This window comes from Eschrichtius robustus, chromosome 8, assembly GCF_028021215.1.
Source record: "Eschrichtius robustus isolate mEscRob2 chromosome 8, mEscRob2.pri, whole genome shotgun sequence".
NCBI classification, from domain to species: domain Eukaryota; kingdom Metazoa; phylum Chordata; class Mammalia; order Artiodactyla; family Eschrichtiidae; genus Eschrichtius; species Eschrichtius robustus.
The window spans coordinates 68,595,474-68,617,100 of NC_090831.1; the positions used below are offsets into that span (position 1 = coordinate 68,595,474).

At 37.0% G+C, this 21,627-nt stretch overlaps 1 protein-coding gene across 3 annotated transcripts in view; it reads right to left on the reverse strand.

The window, feature by feature from the left end:
* Window positions 1-7,929: 7,929 nt before the first annotated feature.
* Window positions 7,930-21,627, reverse strand: part of C1GALT1 (core 1 synthase, glycoprotein-N-acetylgalactosamine 3-beta-galactosyltransferase 1) — a 48,309-nt gene continuing 34,611 nt past the window's right edge. For 2 of the 3 annotated variants that reach the window (XM_068550615.1, XM_068550616.1), the window contains one exon: window positions 14,203-19,160. In XM_068550615.1, the coding sequence (XP_068406716.1) occupies window positions 18,942-19,160 (219 nt within the window). In that variant the 3' untranslated portion in view covers window positions 14,203-18,941. Of the gene's footprint in view, window positions 8,229-13,959; window positions 14,033-14,202; window positions 19,161-21,627 lie in introns of those variants that run through there. The other variant, XR_011074843.1, reaches the window with a different exon arrangement.

The following is a 21,627-nucleotide window of genomic DNA, read 5'->3' on the forward strand; positions in this document are numbered from 1 at the left end:
ATGCCCTTTAATCTCTCTAAACTTCCTGATGGCTCAATCTCTATGCAATGCTGGCCTGAAATCAGGACTCAGTGAACTTGTGGGAGAGGGGAATTTTGCCCTTTTTCTCCTTTCATTGCTTTTGGCTGGCAACTAAAATGACATAAGGCAGATTAACAGGAGAAAATTAAATTTATTACATATGTACAGGGAAACCACATAAGCATGAAGAATTTCAAAGACAGCAAAGCTAAGGTATATGTGTGTGTGTGTGTGTATATATATATATGTATATATATATATATATATACATATATATATATATATATATACACACACACACACACACACACACACACACACACACACACATACCGTTCTGAACTCTGGAGGAGGAGGCTGGGGTTTGAGACTTTGAAGGGAAGTAAAGCAATTCACAGGAAGATGAAAAGGATTAATGTTTTGTAAAAAAATGTTTGCTGAGCCATCTGAAGACAATGGGACACAGAGAGGACTTTGATCAAACAGGGCTTGCTAAGTTCTTCCCTGTCTACCACACCTAGTTCATACTTTCCTACAGTTGTCTATGGTGATAGTTACCTCCTGGAACAGGCTTTCTATTTTGAATTCTTTTAGGCAGTAAAGGGGAATTTCAAAGGTTCTTCCTGAGTCTTCTGGGCCTTGCTTGTTTTCAGCTCAAAATAATCCACATGCCTGAGTGGCACATCTTGCAGTGGCCTCCCCTGAACCCCATCAAACTCATTCATTCAACAAACGATTTAATCTCATAGTTTTAGGCTAGTAGGCCCTCACTCATTGTAAGTACAATTTAAAACTCAAATAGTGGATGAAACCAAATTCAGCCATTCCCCACTGTATTGATCTTTTGGAAAAGGAAACTAGTAAGTAATAACAAGGGCCTGGGTGGTTGGGGACAGTTGGGGTGTCAGGAAGTTGCTCAGGACTAGGCAAGGCGGGTGCTTGTAGACAGATTTGCCTACCCCATGGGAAGAAACCCCTTCCTATAGGGAGAAGGCTGTTCTGACCAATTTAGGGCAGATAGCCATTCAGACAGCCAATATCTATTGACTGTATCTTAGGTCCAAGGCCTTGTCCTGAACATTGTAGGACATGCAAAGATACAGACTGAGTCCCTGCCTTCTAAGATGTGCCAATCAACTTATTTCAAGATAAGAGGCTTGCACTAAATGGTTCTAACAAGTGCCATGGAAGGGACAGAGAGGAGTGGTGGGAGCTTCCTGGAGGCATCTGAACTGAGCCTGGAGAGACAAGGAGGACTTGGGCAGCTGGAGATGGAGAATGAGAACGTGCAAAGATAGTAAGAACAGAGCAGGATGGAAGTGTGTTCTGCAAGCGCCACAGGGGCACTGGGGAGTAAGAGGCTGTCAGTGAGGTCAGCATGAAGCACATGGCTGGGTCCTCTCCATCAAGCAGTGAAGGAATCCCCCAGTTCCTTGAGACTCAGTGTCTCCATCTACACAGTGCAAGGAATAAACAATACTAGAGGTGGGCAAATAGAGTAATGCATTGTTATTTTCCCCCAGATTCCTCCAAAAATGAGTTGTCAATTATAATTCAACAGGGAAAATATGTCAGTTTTACTATTGAGCAGGGGGCCGACCCGCATCCAATAAAATATGTCTTCAATTCATTACAGAAGATTTAATTCCCTCCCAGGTGATCAACTAACTCTTTTGATGTTGGAGCAGTTAAGAAAACTGAATTCTGAGTCCTTTGTTTGTTGTTGTTTGCTTTTTAGCTTATAAAAATTTTGTCTAAAGGTAAGAAACATCTGTTTGGTGAATCTGGGAAAAACAGGCTTTTCTTTCTTTCTTTTAAAAATTGAAAAAAAAATTGTTTTTATTCTTAAGATCATTTTATTCTTTGGACCCATACGATCTATTGGAAATGGCAATTTTAACATATTTCCATTTGCTATGTAAGGTTTGTTTCCTTGTTGGTTTGTTTCTATCCTCAAACAAGCTCCCTCAAGTTTGAACAGGGACTGGACTGGTTTGGGATCTCTTGAATGTGATCTGGAGGATCAGAGTATGATCTTTGAGATCTCATCTGTCTCAACTGGGGAAGAGATCTTCTTGCTCTCTTAAGTTGATATCCTGGAAGGGGACAGCTAGGACCATTTGCATTTGGGAGACAGCAGCTCCTTTTGACCAAGTTTGATTTCACCCACATTTTAAGGAAATTTAGGCAAGTTTTTCTCTTGATCATTAGCTGTTGTGGACCAGAATCCCTGTTTCAACGTGCATTTTTTTTTTCTTTTAAATAGCAGAATGTTATTTGTTGAGGGTAAACAGTTACCTCTCTGTTCCATGTAATCTTCATAGGGGAGATGTGTTGGAGATTGGTTTTAAAGAAGGGTGACTTGGACAGACCTGGAGGAATCAGACACCCTGACTTCAGACTATACTACAAAGCTACAGTCATCAAAACAGTATGGTACTGGCACAAAAAACAGAAATATAGATCAATGGAACAGGAAAGAAAGCCCAGAAATAAACTCACACACCTATGGCCAATTAATCTACAACAAAGGAGGCAAGAATATACAATGGAGAAAAAACAGTCTCTTCAATAAGTGGTGCTGGGAAAATTGGACAGCTACATGTAAAAGAATGAAACTAGAACATTTTCTAACACCATACACAAAAATAAACTTGAAATGGATCAAGATCTAAATGTAAGGCTGGACACTATAAAACTCTTAGAGGAAAATGTAGACAGAACACTCTTTGACATAAATTGGAGCAATATATTTTTGGATTCACCTCCTAAAGTAATGAAATAAAAACAAAAATACACAAATGGGAGCTAATTAAACTTAAAGGCTTCTGCACAGCAAAGGAAACCATAAACAAAACGAAAAGACAACCCACAGAATGGGAGAAAATATTTGCAAATGAAGGAATCGACAAGGATTAATCTCCAAAATATACAAACAGCTCATGCAGCTCTATGTAAAAAAAACAAACAACCCAATTAAAAAATGGGCAGGAGATCTAAACAGACATTTCTCCAAAGAAGACATATGGATGGCCAAAGAGCACATGAAAAGATGCTCAATATCACTAATTATGAGAGAAATGTAAATCAAAACTACAATGAGGTATCACCTCACACCAGTCAGAATGGCCATCATCAACGAGTCTATGAACAATAAATGCTGGAGACGGTGTGAAGAAAAGGGAACCCTCCTACACTGTTGGTGGGAATGTAAATTGGTACAACCACTATGCAGAACAGTATGGTGGTTCCTTAAAAAACTAAAAATAGAGCTACCATATGACCCAGCAATCCCACTCCTGGGCATATATCTAGAGAAAACAATAATCTGAAAAGATACATGCACCCCAATGTTCACTGCAGCACTATTTACAATAGCCAGGACATGGAAGCAACCTAAATGTCCATTGACAGAGGAATGGATAAAGAAGATGTGGTACATATATACAATGGAATATTACTCAGCCATAAAGAATAGTGAAATAATACCATTTGCAGCAACACAGATGGACCTAGAGATTATCATACTAAGTGAAGTCAGTCAGACAGAGAAAGACAAATATCATGGTATCACTCATATGTGGAATCTAATTTAAAAGAAGATACAAATGAACTTATTATTATCTCACATAATAAGAAGTCTCCTAATAATGGTTCCAGGGCTGGTGTAGCTCAATGAGGTCATCAGGGCCCCAAGCTCTTTCTTTCTATCCTACTTTCTCAGCATGTCAGTACTCATGGCGACGGCTGACACTGTTCCCTATAACACATCCTCTCACCACCATGCTCAAAGAATGGCACCAGACAGCTCTCCTGGTGCCCCTTGTTTTCCAGGAAAAAAAATCTTTCCTAGAAACTCATCACCCTGGCAGAGTCTCCTTATATGTTTTCTGCCAGAACCATGTTACTGATTGCCTCTAGCTACAAGGAGACAGGAAGGTATTTGAGAAAGTGCAATGGGATAACGTGGCTAGAGTGCAAAATTGAAATGACTGTGGCAATGTCCCTTAAGGCTAGGCACATTGCTACCTGAACATAACTGGGGCTCTGTTGTAAATGACAAAGTAGGGGATGGCTGTCATGGGACAACCATTGTGTCTGCCCTGGCCCTGAGGGGATTCTGACACAGGCATCCATGAACCACATTTTAAACCAGTGGTTGTCAAACATCATCTGGTTATATCAGAATCATCCAAGGAACTTAAGAAAGTGCCAGAGGTGCACCCCTATGTTCACTACAGCATTATTTACAATAGCCAAAGTATGGAAGCAACCTAAGTGCCCATCAATAGATGAATGGATAAAGAAGATGAGGTATATATATGCACAATGGAATACTACTCAGCCAAAAAAAAAAAAAAGAAATCTTGCTGTTTGTGACAACATGGATAGACCTAGATGGTATTATGCCAAGTGAAATACGTCAGGCAGAGAAAGACAAATACTGTATGATTTCACTTATCTGTGGAATCTGAAGAAACAAAACACACAAACCTAACTAAATAGGAACAGAGTCATAGATACAGAGAATGAACAGGTGGTTGCCAGACGAGGAGGAGGTGGGGGGGATGAGAGAAATAGGTGAGGGAGGTTAAGAAGTAACAAACTTCCAGTTACAAAAAAAATGAGTCAAGGGTATGAAATGTATAGTGTGGGGAATAGAGTCAATAATTATGTAGTATATTTGCATGGTGACAGATGGTAACTAGACTTATCCTGGTGATCATTTTGAAATACAGAGAAATACTGAATCACTATGTTGTGTACCAGGAACTAAGAGAGTGTCGTAGGTCAATAATAGTTCAAAAACACATGAACTCATAGAAAAAGAGATCAGATTTCTGATTACCAGAGGTAGCAGGTGTGGGGGAGGGGTATTTGGAGGAAGGCAAGTCAAAAGGTACAAACCTCCAGTTGTAAGATAAATAGGTACTGGGGAGGTAATGTACAACATGATAAAGGTAACAATGCTGTATGTTGTAAATGAAAGAGAGTAAATCCTAAGAGTTTTCACACAAGGAAAACATTTTCTTTCTATTTATTTAATGCTGTATCTATGAGATGACAGATGTTCACTAAACTTATCGTGGTCATCATTTCATGATGTACGTTAAGTCAAATTATTATACTGTATACCTTAAATGTATACAGTTCTGTACATCAATTACATCTCAATAAAACTGGAAGAAAAGTAAACAGTAAATAAATAAATAAGCCCTGTGATTAGAACTAAGTTAGAAAAAAAAAGTGCCAGAGGCCTGGACCGCACTGATTCAGGCCTGAGCATCAGGATATTTTAAAAGCTCACTAGGTGATTCTGGTGAGCACGAGGATTGAGAACTCATTGGACCAATAACTTAGTTTCTGTGAACACCAGTTAGCAGCCTATGGAGATGGTATTAGGATACTAACAGCATTTGCCACATAGGATAGGTGTTCGGAGTAAAAGGTACATAAAGTCGCAGCTCAAGTCAGCACATAATGATGCAAAATAAGTTTTGATCTCAGTCTACCCTCCCCTTCTGACAGACTCGTTTTAGAGACAGATTCTAGTTTTCTCCAAAGAAACAGTGCTTTTCAAAATAGTGAAGACTAAACTTCTTGATTTTGGCTACTGTACTAGCTCTCTATTGTTGCAGTAACAAACTACCACAAATTTAGCAGCTTAAAACACCACCAATCTACAATCTCACAGTTCTGTAGGTCAGATGTCCAGGCAGACTAGGGTGGGCTCCATGCATGGAGTCCCCTGAGAACCCATTTTCTTGCTGGATATCAGCTGGGGTTCTCTCTGCTGCTAGAGGACATGCAAATTTCTTTGCACGTGGTCCCCTTTACCTTCAAAGCAGCAACGGGGTGTCAAGTTCATCCATGCTTCAGCTCTGACGTCCTTTTCTGCTCCGGTTGGAGAAAGCTCTCCATTTCTAAAGGCTCTTGTGATTACACTGGACCCATGTGGATAATGCAGGATAATCTTATTTTAAGAAATGAAACTATGCTTTATCACAACAGAGTCATGGAAGTGATATTTCATCATATTGACAGGTTCTGGGGATTAGGATGGGGTATCTTTGGGGAAAGGAGACTATTTTAGAAATTCTGCCTACTATAGCTGCTCATCCACTTCCCTGCTTAGCACCCCTTTACCCCATTGGCTCTTACCCATTCTTCGATTATGTTATCAGCTGGCATTTAGCAATCCCCAGGTAAGTGTTCATGCAACCCCCAGGTAAGTGTCACGGACATGGAGGACAGTAGGCTAGCCTGACTTCGAGGTATCAGAGGTACCAGACAGTCAAGCCTGGGAACTCCAATCAGACATAAAGTGATAAACAAAAGGAGACAGTTCACTCCAAGGGCAAGGTGAGTGACACTGACAGGTAAGCACCACTGGGGTTCAGAGGTAGTCACGAATGAAGACAATGTCAGAGCCAATGGCCCTGGGAGATCTCCACGACAATTCTAATCACACGGCACAGGCAGGCCCCAACTTTCCTGCCTCCTAAACTCAATTTGACTTTTCTCGGAAGCCCAAATTGGTCCAGAAACGTATTCTTTGGAGCAAAGCATAACTGGTAGTTGTCCAGAGTAACTTAAGGAGTTGTCAGGCAAGTACTGTTTTAGCTTTACTTTCAATCTTTCAATTGAGAAACTTTTCCAGTATTGAAAAATCAAAGCACAAAGAGAAAGAGGGAAAGTCTAGATACTCTTGAAAAGCCAAAAGAAAACAAAACAAAAAAAATAAAGGCCTGAAGACAGAAGCCATAGGCGAGCTTTCATGGCCAGATTTTTACCGTGATTCTGTAGTGGACACTGTGGGGTGTGGTCCGGTCTCCCCTTCATGTTTGAGGCACCTATTTCCAGCTGCTGGGAGTGCTGCCAGCTGATGGCTCTCAGCCAAATTCCAAGAATTACCCTCAGCTGACGAGAGGTACCTTGTCCAAGATCATGCCTTCTCCCTGGGCAGTCCTTATCCAGTGACCTGCTAAATACAGGTGTCCCAGCTATCTGAGAGCAGAGTGTTCCTACAAAAGCTTTCATAAGCTGAAATGGCATAAAGCAAAGAGGCAATTATCTTAGGACACATCTTGCTAACAGATGTACAAAATAAACTGAAATAGAGCACAGATGCTCACCGACACAGTTCAAAATTCTGGTGGCTTGATGCTGAGTGACGTTCCCTGGGGAAGGAGCTTGGCGGTGTCACTCTCCCTGCTCTGTTCAGGGTGTGTGCTGCCACTATAATGGCTCCATCGCTGCAAAACCAATGCGGAATGCTATATTCACTTTTCACCTTTTTTGTAAAAGCGAAAATCCTCTTTGGATTTCTTTGTGTTAGCAAAAACAGGTACTAATATAGGTGTTTCATAAAAGTGAAGTGGAGGAAAGCAACTTTTGAAAAGTGGGGGGTACCTGTATTGGTGCATAACTGCCAGGCAGTCTTGCCCCAAGTAGGGCAAGACTGAAGGGCCATCCCAGTTCCAGAGTTTCCCTGAGGGGCTGGCTCAGGCCTTTGTTAGGTCTGCTTTACAGTTCAACACCTCCCTCTGCACAGACCTGCTCCCTCGACTTCTCTGTAGGTGTGAATCCCAAGGGCCCTTCCCATCCACCTTCCTGCATGCTCCTCTCAGGCCAGCAACAGGTCCTAACAAGTCCCATTAACCCTGACGATAGATTGTTCACCAGAGGTCTCCAAAGTGGATGTGTCTGTGTGTGTATGTGGTGTATAGGCACACGTGTGTGTTGCGTTTAATTCAAGGAAGAATGGGAAAATGATCTAGCAGTTTAAAACACGAGTGGAAAATATATTTATTGAATTTTAAAATTGCATCATGAGCTTCAATTTTTCTTTTTTTTTTTTTTTTTTAAATTTATTTATTTATTTATTTTTATGGCTGTGTTGGGTCTTTGTTTCTGTGCGAGGGCTTTCTCTAGTTGTGGCGAGCGGGGGCCACTCTTCATCGCTGTGCGCGGGCCTCTCACCGTCACGGCCTCTCCCGTTGCGGAGCACAGGCTCCAGACACGCAGGCTCAGTAGTTGTGGCTCACGGGCCCAGCTGCTCCTCGGCATGTGGGATCTTCCCAGACCAGGGCTCGAACCCGTGTCCCCTGCATTGGCAGGCGGATTCTCAACCACTGCACCACCAGGGAAGCCCGAATTTTTCTTTTTAGAGTCTCAATTTCATCTGCCAAAAAGGGTTCTGAAAGCTAACAATGAAAAGGTGAAAAATTCAGTGGTACAGACATTGTGAATATATTTTGATTTTGTATGTTAAAGCCACATGCCTGATGTGATTTCAGCTTGAGAGCAGAGTAGACTGAAATTATTCACCAACTCATCCATTCACCACCCTGGTCTTGATCTTAGAGTGGGGAGATTAATTGAGAGCAAAAAATAAAATTACTAGTTGGAATTGTATGCGCATTATATTAAATGACTTCTAGGAGACAATCTTACATGAAGAGATGTAAGAATGAAAACAGAGTATTGGGGAAAACTGAATTACATATTTAGTTGAAAATTAGAAAGATGACATTGTAGATTCAGAGAGAGCAAGAATTATTCATCTTTTTATTTCCCACAGATGTTTGCAGAGAGTAGGTCATCCATAAATATTTGTTCAACTAAAAGGATCTCAGACTGTGACTTCATTACTTAAACCTTATAATTATAACGTATCTGTGTGCTGTGGTCACAGTCCAAGGGGTTTGGGCTGGATTTACCACTGACCACTCCTCTAGCCCTAATGCAGGTCACCCTGTTATGCCAGTTTTTCTTACATTTTAGTGTGTCTTGGCTCTAGAAGCCGGATTGTTTATTGTCAGATTGTTTCTGTCATTCTTTCTCACATGAAAAAGGATGTGGACTGACGGGCTTAGAATTATGGTATTAGGAGATCTGATGTCTATATTACCACACCCTAGTCTCCTGGGTGTGATTCTGACTTATATTAATGCCAAGAAAATAAATCAAATGTTTGTTGACCTTGTGTGTACAGAATAGCTTGGGTTGAACCAATAGCTTGGGAAGAATTACCTGTGGAGAGGAGAAAGAAGAAGTAACCATGACAGCTCCTGATTTTAACATGATATGCCACGGGGTGACGTTAACTTTTAATTCTTCGGTGTAAAAAGTACAGCAACTTTTAGAGAGAAAACCATCCTACCATCCTATCACATAAAGTGGAGTCTGGAGAAAAAGCATCAAAGTAAACCAATCTACTTTCTTTAATTTCATAAAAAAAAAATAATCTCACTGATGATAGTAACCGTGCTTTTGGGTTAAGTCTCTGCCTCACATTTTAACACCTTCTATTTCCCTTGCTTCACTTATTTGAAGTTCAGTAATGGCAAGAAGTTTGGGTAACTCTACATCAAAAGTTTTAGATGCAAAAAGTTAAAAAGACAACCCTTTAAAGGAGATTCTGTTAAGTGAGTTTGAAATAATCTATGCAGTGATCTAAAGTTATTAAAGAGCAAATTTAGAAAATATTCTTTGTTTAGGATTTGTAAGGAGTACTAATTAGTAAAAGGCTAAATTACTACTTAATACAAAGATTCTATATTAAAGCACTAATTTACATTATTATGAGGTAATCAATTAGCCCTAAATGAGGTCATTTGTGATCTTAAAATTTATGAGCACCAAGCAGTTTTTCATTTTTCCACCCTCCTAAGTCAGTATATTATAAAGGAGACAGGATCTTGGTGTGTTTTGAAACTTCAGACTCAGGTTAAATTTCATCACTAAGTTCTGCTTCACTTGACCTCTGAACACCAGTTTTGCATTTAGTAAATCTGTTTGAGGATTTAGTAGCCTAAGAGAGTGTAAGGACAATAAAACATGAAAAGAAGGTCTAACTTGGTAAAATTATAAGAGTTTCAGGTGGAAAATAACACCAAATATCATTATTACTTAAGGATCGTAGAAAATAGCAGGGCATATATGTCTAATTTAGGATCACTAAGAAGACACAGGTGATTCACTTATTATTTCCCAACTCTTTTCTTCTGCTTCCACTTGAGGATGAATATTTGAAAGTGGCTAATTTTAAAAAGGATCATGGGGGACTTCCCTGGTGGTCCAGTGGTAAAGAATCCACCTTACAATGCAGGGGAAGCGGGTTCGATCCCTGGTCAGGGAACTAAGATCCCACATGCCGTGGGGCAACTAAGCCCACGTGCCACAACTACTGAGCTCGTGAGCCTCAACTAGAGCCCGCGAGCCGCAAACTACAGAGCCCAGGTGCTCTGGAACCCGTGAGCCACAACTAAAGAGCCCACGCGCCCTGGAGCCTGCAAGCCACAACTAGAGAGAAAACCCGCCACCACAACTAGAGAGAAGCCCGTGCACCACAACGAAGAGCCCACGTGCTGCAGCAAAAGACCCCGCGTGCCACAACTAAGACCTGACACGGCCAAAAATAAATAAATTAAAAAAAATAAATCTTCTAAAAAAATTTTAAAAAAGGAACACGATATAAATGAAGTTATAAAGTAACTTCTGTTAAGTTTCAAAGCTCATTAGTATATAGTGAAGTGAGCCCAGCTGAAATAGGATCCTAACACATGTTGGAAACCCTTAATGCAGTGAGATGAAACAGGAACATGAACAGGAAGAATTCAGCCTGGTGTAGCCTCACCTGGCTTTGGCCGTTGCTGTTCCAAATGTGATTTATTTAAGAACAAACAACACAGGCTTCATGAAATACACTGAAGTCAGATTACTGGGTATTTCCATATTGGGGCCACAAATCCAGACCAAACTCCTCTGGGTGAAGATGGCATTTCCTCTGAAGAAAGTGAATGTTTCCACTGTCGGTTTCCCAGGGGAGGGGTCAGTTCTCCAGCAGGAAGTGAAGTGTGAGAGCTTTAGACCGGGGTGAAGGGAGAGCTTCCTCATTTTTCACAGGGTAGATGCCAATTTGGCTGACACTCTAAAGATGTGGTAGTATCTGGAATGTTCTAATGGGGGTGGTTCAGCTACCCCTGGTGCCTTGGAAAGAGGTGGCAAGGAAAAGACAGCTTGGTGAGGGACAAGACGGTCCCACTGGATCTGGGCAGCTCTCATAAATTATTCTCTGGACCTTTTCTTCTGTTATTCTGGAACATTCGGGAATGTCTGGTCTCTGCTTTGCTGTGGTAGTAAGGGAGAGGACAAGTTCCTTCTTCAGGGCCAAACACGATGGTAGGAGGAAGTCACAGCCCAAGATGACAGTGCCCAAAGAAGCAGGCAATGGCCAACCAGAGGAGAATCCTCTGCCTCACTGTTTCAAATAAAGTAGAAAAATACTTGCGATTCTGTTCCTAAGATCTACCTCTGCCACAATGAGTGCCACTCAAAACCTCACAAACCACTTTTGCCAGACAAGATGCTATCAATTTGGGGTTAAAAATAATAAGGCAGATTCTCACTGGTTTTCAAGTATTTAAAAAAATGCACCCGTATTTTTTGGGGGCAGGTTCTAGAAGAAAACATTTCCATAGAAAAGAGAAAATTCTAGGATTTTGATGAGTCCTTTCTGTTAATTCTAGGAAATTTTCTCTTCCTTCTCCTTTCTGTTAATTCTAGGAAAGTTTCTTCAGCTGGTGAGAGGGAACTGAAATTCACAAAAGGTATGTGATTTTTTAAAAGTCTTTAAAACACACCTGCTGATAGAAAATGGGGGCAATAAAAAGTCTAAAGAAACAAAAGAATTGCTGCCAATGGGAAGAAGAGGAAAAAAGAAAAGACATGGAATGAGAGAAGAAAACAATAGGGGAAGGTTCAAAGAGCCAGAAGTTCACAGGCAAGAAGAGAGGGAAAATTCAACCAGGCAAGTAGGTTTGTAAAAATTTTTATAAACAATGAATCATTTCTATGCCTAATTTTTCTAAGCATATACTTTCACCTCATCAAATAAAATTATTATGTAAATCTAAATAGCATGAAAAAGCAAGTTTCAACATTTTAAAGAAAAAATCCAACTATTAAAATAATCATACCTTTCTCTTCCTGTCTCTCACACACATGCCCACATACACCCCACTGAACAGTACAGATACAAGGAAGACAGCCTTGCATAAAACTAAAGAAAAAGTTGAATCATTACTTCTCTCTCAAACTCCTTTCTAGATTTTATTACCATTTCTCTACAATCTAACAACAAAAATAATGGAAAGTGAAATTCAACCGAAATGCTACCAGGAGTATGATTCCAGTGTTAACAGGAATAGAAGGAGGAAAGACAATTCAGTTTAAAGTTCTATAAAAAAAGATTTGAAGCTGACAAAAATCAAAACGATTAGTTGTTAAGACTAAGACACTGCACTCTAATTCTACGTTGACACATTATCTAGCAGCTCTACAAATGAGGAACTACTGTTAATCTTTCAGCTACACATTCATTCGAAAACTCAGATAGCTAAAGTCCTAGGACTGAATCTCATAAAAAATAAATAAAAACAATGTGCATTTCATTAATGCAAAGTAAACAGGTATATTCAACTGCACTATACAGAGGCAATATATAGGAGAAAAAAAGTGTAAATGTCCTGGACAAATTTTCAGTCCTGGAAAAAATAAATATCAAAAACAGAATATAGGAAACACTAGCAGAAACAATGGGTGGTTCTTTTGGCAGAAGAAATGATGCAACACAAAGATAGTTTTAAGAACTATGGTAGTTAAAGTTCTAGGCAAAATACTAAACTCATTAATTAGCAACAAATCAAACTTATGGCAAAACAAAGTTTACTTTCATGGTTTATTAATACAGACTTATCTGGAGAATGTCAATGTGGCTTAACTCCAGTTGTTAAATGTTCATTCAGTCTTAATTAAACAATAAAGGAATTTCTATTTGCACAATCTATATTGTCAGCATTATTAGATCTGATATAAAATATGTTTGGGGTAGAGCCCTTTCCTTTAGTGAGAAAATAAATTCAACAATAATCTTGTATCCTTTCCAGGATTATACTTTCGGAAAACAAAATAGGTAATAAACCTGTATATATTTAGGTAAATAAATCTCTTCTCTGACATTAACTAGCAGTACAACTAAACACTACTGATTGGAAAACATGGGACTTTCTGGATATGTTAAATTGTACAACTCTGATACTAAAGCAACATGAAGTAGCATTTATCTCCTTAGCTCTTCTAAAGCTGCTTAATCAAAATGGCACTGCATGTATATATATGTTGGTACATACATATATGTGCTTGGGAACTAGGTAAGTAGCATATTGGGTAGCAGTTACTGAAAATTGGGGCAGACAGGCAAGCCTCAGGGGCCTTATGAACATCTGTAATAATTTGCTTAGGAAGAGGTAGGTCAATTTTTATTCATATCCTAAAAGTCCCAGGCTGATCTAATATCAATAGACCTGGGCTTTGTATGAAATATGCCTAAAACCACAAAGTGTTTGGCCTATAGATCACATTTCAATGAGCCTTCACATATGCCCAAAGCATGATTACACAAAGGTGGGAGACATTATTATTACTATTTTTTTACATAGTAGGAGCAAAGAACTTCATAGACATAAATGCCTTTTGAAGCATATAAAATGTCTGTCATTCAGGTCAGCTCAAATATTACCTCAGAGGTCTTCCCTGACACCCCACCCAGAAAATTGCTCTACCATATCACTCTTTTATTTTCCTACCACCATTCTCTGAAATATCTTGTTTCTTCACTTCATCTATTAATTTGTTTATTGTCTAGCTGTAGAATTAAGGCTCTAGGAGAACAGAAATCCTGTATATTTTCTTCACCACTGTATTGCTAGTAGATGCTGGGCACAATTATTTAAATAAATAATTAGTTGAATAAATTAATTTCTCAGTGTACATGACAGATCAAAATATACCAAGAAATAGAAAAGCAATCTTTTCCTCTTTCTATAACATATACGTATACCTATACACATATATACACAGACACACACTTACCTGGACTACACAGCGTAGGTGTTTCTGTTTTTTAAGGCACATTATTCAAAATCAGAGGTGGAATATTTTGTTGCTTTAAAGAAAAATAATATATGTTGCAGTAAAAATTATTTAAGGCTATTTAAACTGAATAACTTTGATGGGAAAATAGTTTAATATTTTTGGTAAATAACCCCAAAACTACCCATTAAAGACAATGTTTCTCACACAACTTTTACATCAGTTAAAAACAATCAGATAAAACAGCTTTAAACATGGTAATTTATTCTATGCAGTTTGTTTAAATCCATTGTTTAAAAATGTTCAAAAGGCACTTTAAAAAACATATTTAAAAATACATTTTTCTGACTTATTGGTGATCACTTAAAATAAGCAAGTCACCAGACATTTTTAAATCATTCATGATACTATTACCTTACATAATTTTTAAATTCCAAAACACAAACGTTCACTGGGTAATATAACACACTGCTTAGCAGTAAGATTAGTTTCCCTCTAATAATATACTTTATATGGATTATTAATTTGCAGGGCCCCGCAAAGTTATTTAAACTTAACACATATAAACTAAAAACTAGAGAGGTAAAGGAACTGAAATAGAGCATTATTCAACTCTGAAACTAGTTTCAGAGTTGGTTTCTCTAAAGAGAATTTATAAAATTTCTTATTCTAATTTGAATTAAATCTCTATTTCAACTCCAATATATAAACATAAGCCATCTTTTAAAAATCAATAGAGTTTACATTTAGCACAAAATAACCCACAGGTTGTCCCCTAGATTTCTTAAGTATGCTTCTGTCAGGCCTACTGTAAATAAGTAGAGAGATGAGGCAAATGAGGTTATTTTGTTTGTGAAAAGGGGAATTTGGGAAGTAGGAGAATCCAAATAATTTTACTTCATTTAATTGTATATCTAGTATTAGTTTAACATTGTAGACTTTTTAAGTAGGTCAAGTATCCTGAGAGCCAGCAGGCATTATTCTTAGACAAATTTTTACTTCCAATCTCATAGGGAAACCTAACGTTAATAGGTATAAAATAATGTAAGTGATACACACAAACCCTAATCACTAATAACAGCCAAATTAACCTTGTGAAGGCAGAATAAAGAGTAGTTAGAAAATGGAAGTTAGTTATCAAGGAAATAAAGAAGGGCAATAAATACAAAGAAGCAGAAATTGTCAGAGAATATTCTAAAGAAATGAAAATTTAAATGAATAAAAGGGTAGACTTGATCTAATCAATCAAATGAAGGATTTTTCAAGCCTCAATCTGGTAATAATACAGTATAATGGGCTCAAGGAAGTGAAAAATTAATACTCAAACAATTATGAAAATAACCAGTTAGTAAATTTAATGCTCAAATCCAATTACCATACTTAAAAAAAAAAATTGGTCAGTGATTTATTTTCGAATCTTCTTACAGTAACAAAAACTCCTCTGAAGTTTACTTGAAAACAAACAATTGAACTCTGGGATAAAAATCTGCTTTGTATCATCTATGAACTTCCCACTTGAAAATACAAGTATATATTGGAGAATGTAAGATAGCAAAAGCCTGTTTTGAGACCATACTAAAATCATTTACCCAGATGACAAAAATCTTAATTTAAAAGACAGTAAGTCATTATCATCATGAAATCTGGTTTTATGTGCTCTATCAAATACTTGGAGAGTTTTTTGCTTTATTAGGTCCTATAGGACAGTCAACTGATTCTTGAAAGTGATAAAATTTTGATAGTATGAATTGGCAGAAAAATATTCTGCACATTATAAAATAGTACTTTGCTACCTCTAAAATTTTTTTACTAACAATTGTGGACATTTTTTATGACATTCATTTAAGTATGCTTTTAATGAATTAATATATACTTACTAGTATTTACTGAAACTTTTCTGCCCCATTATGAAATTACTAAACTTCATATTTTACTGTGGGCCCTGATATTAGTAACTCTGAAGAAGCTAAAGAATTTTGCCAAAATGAATGATCCACTGACCCTTTAAATTATCTTTAGTCTTTTACGTTTAATATAGTGTGATGTTGAACTACACTCATTTAAAACAGGCTTTACCTAAATTTTTGAAAGATAACCTTACTTATGGGGCAAGTGATCCTCAGCGTGTTCCAAGGATGATTTGCATCAGAATCACCAGGTTTTAGGGGAATGCTGAATAAGAATCACCTGGAGGGCTTGTTTAAACATAATTGCTAGCCTCTACCCCTAGAGTTCCTGATTCAGTAGGTCTGGGGTGAGACCCAGGAGAGGATGCATTACCAACAAGTTTCCAGGTGATGCCGATACTGCTGGTTGGGACCACACACTGGTGGAGAACCAGCGCCCAAGGGTATCTGGTAAGAATGCATACTCCTGGGTCCCATGATAGAATCACAATTTCTGGAATTGGGGTCTTGAAATCTCTGTTTTAACAAGCTCCCAGGCAAGAGTATAATAACCACAATTTAAGAACCACTATGACAATTTGGCTGGTTAGTTTGACTACTGCTGGCCAATGTATCAGATGTCACATGCCATTAAGTAAAAATGGAAATAATGCTAATGATTAACCTCAAGGCTGACATGGGGCAAAGAAATCCTAGCTCTGTTACTTAGTAGCTTTCTGACAGTGGAAAATGACGTTAGTTTTCTGAGCCTCAGTTTTCTCATCTATAATATGGGAATAACCCCCAATTTGTGAGGATTAACACAGAGTATCTAAGCACATTACCTGGCATACAGTAGGCATCAAATAAAAACTAGCTATTACTTACTATAAGAAATGTATGAGATATTTCCTTTAATACCTGATTTGATTAAAGCAGATTTCTCATTAATTTAAAACAAATATTTACACTCCAAGGTAAAGAATAATAAGAAAACTTTATACTTAGCACTCCATACTCTGGGCCAAACAGTGTTTTTAAAAGCCACACACATATTCACTCATTTAATCCTCATAAAAATCCTGTGAGGTAGGTAGTATTATTGTCCCTAGTTTACAGATGAGGGAATTGAGGCACAGAGAGATTAAGTAAATTGCTCAAGGTTACAAAACTAGTGATGGAGCAAGAATTTAAACCCAGGCAGTCTGACTTCAGACCCCAGGATTCATCACAATGTTGATTTCCTATGAATCAATTTTAAGGTTTTTGGATGTTTATGGTAAACCATTTATACTTCTAGTACGGAAAAGTAGCACGTATGGACTGCAAATAAATTCCTATCCATACCAAGGTAAAGAGTTGTTCAAAGAATAGAATGAATGCCTTGAAATTTTGGCAGATGATATCATCATGAAAATAACAAAAAACAATTCAATTGGTAAAAACTGGTGTAAGTTTTCACTATGTTGACAGAGTAATCCATAATTAGCCACTAAGATGAACATCCTCTCAAATATACAACTGAAAGAGGTCATGGTTTCGCATGTCTTGGCACAATAAATATAAACTATTTAGCTAAGCAGCAGAATCAATGGCATGACAACCACATAAAATTAGCATAATGATAAAACATAAGAGAAATGTAAATTATTTGTAACATTTAAGATAATCTTATGGAAAGTCTGTGAAGTATCCTGTTATGATACACTCAGATGATATTGCTAAAGACAACAAAAATTTAAAATTTTCTTTCCTTCCAGAAATTCTTTAAATAGAGGGTCACTAAAATTAGAATGAAACATTTATGAATGTGTTTTTGATGAAAGTCTTGAACGGGTCATCAAGACTGAGCTCTCTTACAACTGTCCACTGGCAAAACAATCATCCCCAAATAGGCCAGCATCAAAATTCAGGCTGTTATTCGTAAACTAAGTATTTGGTCTTTTAATATCTGACATATTTCAATTTGTTTAAGCACTCTGCATTTTTTAATGTTTCTAATTAACTCTGGTCAAAATCTCACAAATTATTTTGCCAGTGTAACTAACAGCCACCTCAGAGCCTGAAAAATGAATCTCAAAACTCTGCTTTAAACAAGTTATGAAAGGCACAAACAAGTTCTCATCTCTCAACAGGATGAGAATGAAAGGAACTATAATTATGTAGTTGGACAGTTTTAAATAATCAGTTAAAAATGTTACTTAGTGATTCCTGAGAGTGGCACTAATATAAGAAAAGCATCCCCAAATAGCATTACATTTACTACTTATTAGTTACCCATAATTAACAATGGGCAAATTTGGGAATAAAATATTAAAAAATGCATGTTTACAGAATGTTATTAATACTTTCAGTAAATAAATATTAATAGTTGAGAATGGCATTCAAGAATGGTTAAACATGTTTAGGAAAGAGACAACGGGGACTCAGTAAAAGATTAACTATTAATTAGAACCAAGTATATAATACAGTCAAGGCCCATGATAATTTCAAAATGTGGTTTTATTAATGCACTTTAGGTCAAGTGCCATTCTTAGTCTACCTTATTCTGGAAGAAATACTGCCAATTATAGTCACAGCAAAATCTTCATTAGACAAAAGTTGCATGTGTGTGTGCGTGGGGGGCGGGGGTTGGTTCATTTATATCATACTGCAAATATAAACTCAGGCTTTGAGTTTACAAACAACACTGAACAACAATATTTCCTTCTAAATTTTCTTTAAGGCAGATCTGTGTAGCATCGTGTGTGGGTTACTAACAATGGTGCAGTGTAGTTCTAGCAAATTTAACTGTTTTAGTTTCTCAGTGAAAATAATACATGTGGTCAGGAACAGGCAACAAAATCTCTTCTAGTTCCTCTGCCTGGCCACCATTTTAAAAACACAAGTTTTTCATATACGTATATATATTACTGTATCAAAACACATTTCAACAGACTTCACAGCTCACTTAAAGCTTCAGTTTACAGTCATTCATATGAAAAATTTCTAATATGGAATGTTCACTTAGAAAGAATTCCTCACTGGGATTCCAGTGTTCTATATCAGAAATGGAGAAGTTCTTCTTCAGTGCAATGTTAGACATTTTACCTCTGTTCATTTATGTTTTTCTTTCAAGGGCTCCTGATTTACTTTTGTATCTTCATTTTTGTATGTTTGACTTATTTCCTTTAGCATCTTCTCAGGGAAGGCAGGTTGATATCTGTATAAATAACCATATGGACGAAGATGATAAACGAGGTATTCTAACTCATACATAGTTGTAGGATCAACATAGTGAAAAGAAACTGCAAGATCAGAACAGCAACCAGGACCCTGAAAAAGTAGTGGAAACAGGCATTATTAGTAAATAGCACATTGTTAACATACAATATTCAAATACTGATAAAGGAAACACTAATTTTAACAGAATCCAAGCATTAAGGCTGGCAAAGTAAAGCAGAGGCACATTATTTATTAGACCTGTGAAAGAAACCAAGAGTTTTCAGAGTTCCCAATGATTTAAAATCAAACATGAAGTTGCTGAAGTATATCTAACTGAAACAATATTCTCTCATGCCCTATGGATTAGCAAAAAAAGAAAACGCTTGAGACCTCCTCAAATAAAAGGGTCAGCTATACAAAGGATAAAGCTCTATTTCTCCAAGTTTTGCTTTCTCTTCATAACTTTCTCACTATGAAGTTTTGCTTGGCTCAGCCTCAGAAAGACACCTTTGGAACATTCAATGACTACAAAGTCTTGCCCAGTATGTGTCTGCAACCTAATACTTCATCGACACATCAACCCAAACAGTATAGTACTTAAGAGGGGAAGTGCTGAGTAATACCTAGGTTTGGGTCTAAATTTTGCCTACTAGTATATAATCTTGGGCAAGTTACTTAATCTCTATAAGCTTCAATTTCCCCATGTTCAAAAGATGCTTACTTAAAGGAGACAACGTGTGTCACATGCTTGGTACCATGCTTTACCTATAGTAAATGCTCAATAAATGTTAGTTATTACTGACAGAATAATCAAGTTCAGGTGGCCCTCAGTAAGTAGGTCAAAGTTAAAACTTTGTTCAGTTATATAATTCTCATACATTTCTAAAAGAGTTGGCATGAGAGCAGATTTAAATAAAACAAGACAAAAACAAAATAACAAAAATACAACATAAAAAGAGGAATGAAAAAGCAAGAAAATAAAGAAAACAGAAATTTTAAAAACTGGTCCCAGACTTAAATAGTCACAAGGTCATCTGGGGGTCAGAATTGGTATCTGGAGACTGTTTCACTCAGATGACTCCAAGAAAACTTAAGTCTCTAATGTCTTTGCAGGGACCCAGGGAGGAAAACAGTCTGGCAAGTTCCCAGAGAAGATTCATATTGACCTATTGAATTGAACATTTAATAATTCATGTTTGGAAGTATGTAGCTTACAATGCAGTAAAAATCATTAAGAAATTGTCCACTGTATTTTCTCTGACCTTTCCTTTGAAACAAACACTGGATATGTGGGTTTCCTGGACCACCATGTAGATTCTGGAAAATTATCTGGTGCCTACTTTTTACATCTTTAGGGAATTTAAGAATAGGAACAAATATGAAAAGTAAACAGATAAGTCAACTTGTGATTATCAAACCAGCTCTGTCCAGTAGATATGTGAGCCACATAATGCAATAGCAATACTTAAAAAGTAAAAATAGGTGAAATTAATTTGAATATATTTTAACTGAATAAATCTATATTATCTTCTTAATATTCAATAGGTGATCAATATTTTTAAAATTATTGATGAAATCATTCTTTTTATTTGTGCTGAGTCCTTGAAATCAAGTATGACTTTTATACCTGAGCACATCTAAATTTTGATAGCCATACTTCAAACACTCAATAGTCATATGTGGTTAGTGGCTACTATAGTGGCCAGTGCATAGTAAACTAAAGACTAGAACAAGAGTGGTTAATATTAAATTACTGATCCTCTCTGGAAGCAATTTTATATAACTCTGAAATATTGCAATAATATTTTTGATAAGATTTACTGCATTAATTATGTTATACTCTATTGCACTGTTTTTTTACTGGATGGCCAGGATACTGTTATTATTAAGCTTTATAAGCAATAAAAGGCTATAAAAAAACAGCTAAAATTATTAGAAACAAAATACCTAGTTCTTTGCATATGATTATGGATACCCCAAAAACTCGAGAGTAGAGTGAAAAATCATCAGAAATAAAAAATCCAGGAACAGAGCCAGATTTTAAAGATGCTTAAAAAAAAAAAAACAAAAAACAGCTTTCATGTATATACTAGGTAAAAAGTTTTAAGAAAAGAGCCCAAGTAGAAGAGTAACAAAAATACTAAAAACCTAGGGAGATACTTAAGAAATAAAGATTTACCTGAAGAAAAGTATAAAACTTTACTAAGAGACCTAAAAGGAACTTAAAAAATCCTGGGCAAAGATGTCCACTGTTTCTAAATTAATAAGTTTATACACAAGAATAAAGACATGAGAGTTGCCAAAACAATTTAAAAGAGAGGGAGAAATAAAGGAGACGAAGACACATTCTTAGATTAATAACTTAAAATTTTTGTAAAGCTACAAGGTTCAAAACAATATGGTACTGAGCCAAAACCAAATAGAACAATGGAACAGAACTGAAATCTCAGATACCGATCCTACTATAAGCAATGCTATAGTGAATGATAATAAAGGAGATATTTTTAAATCAGTAATGAAAGCAAGACTCAGTTAATAAATGGAACTGGAATAATTAGTTAACAATTTGGAAAAATCA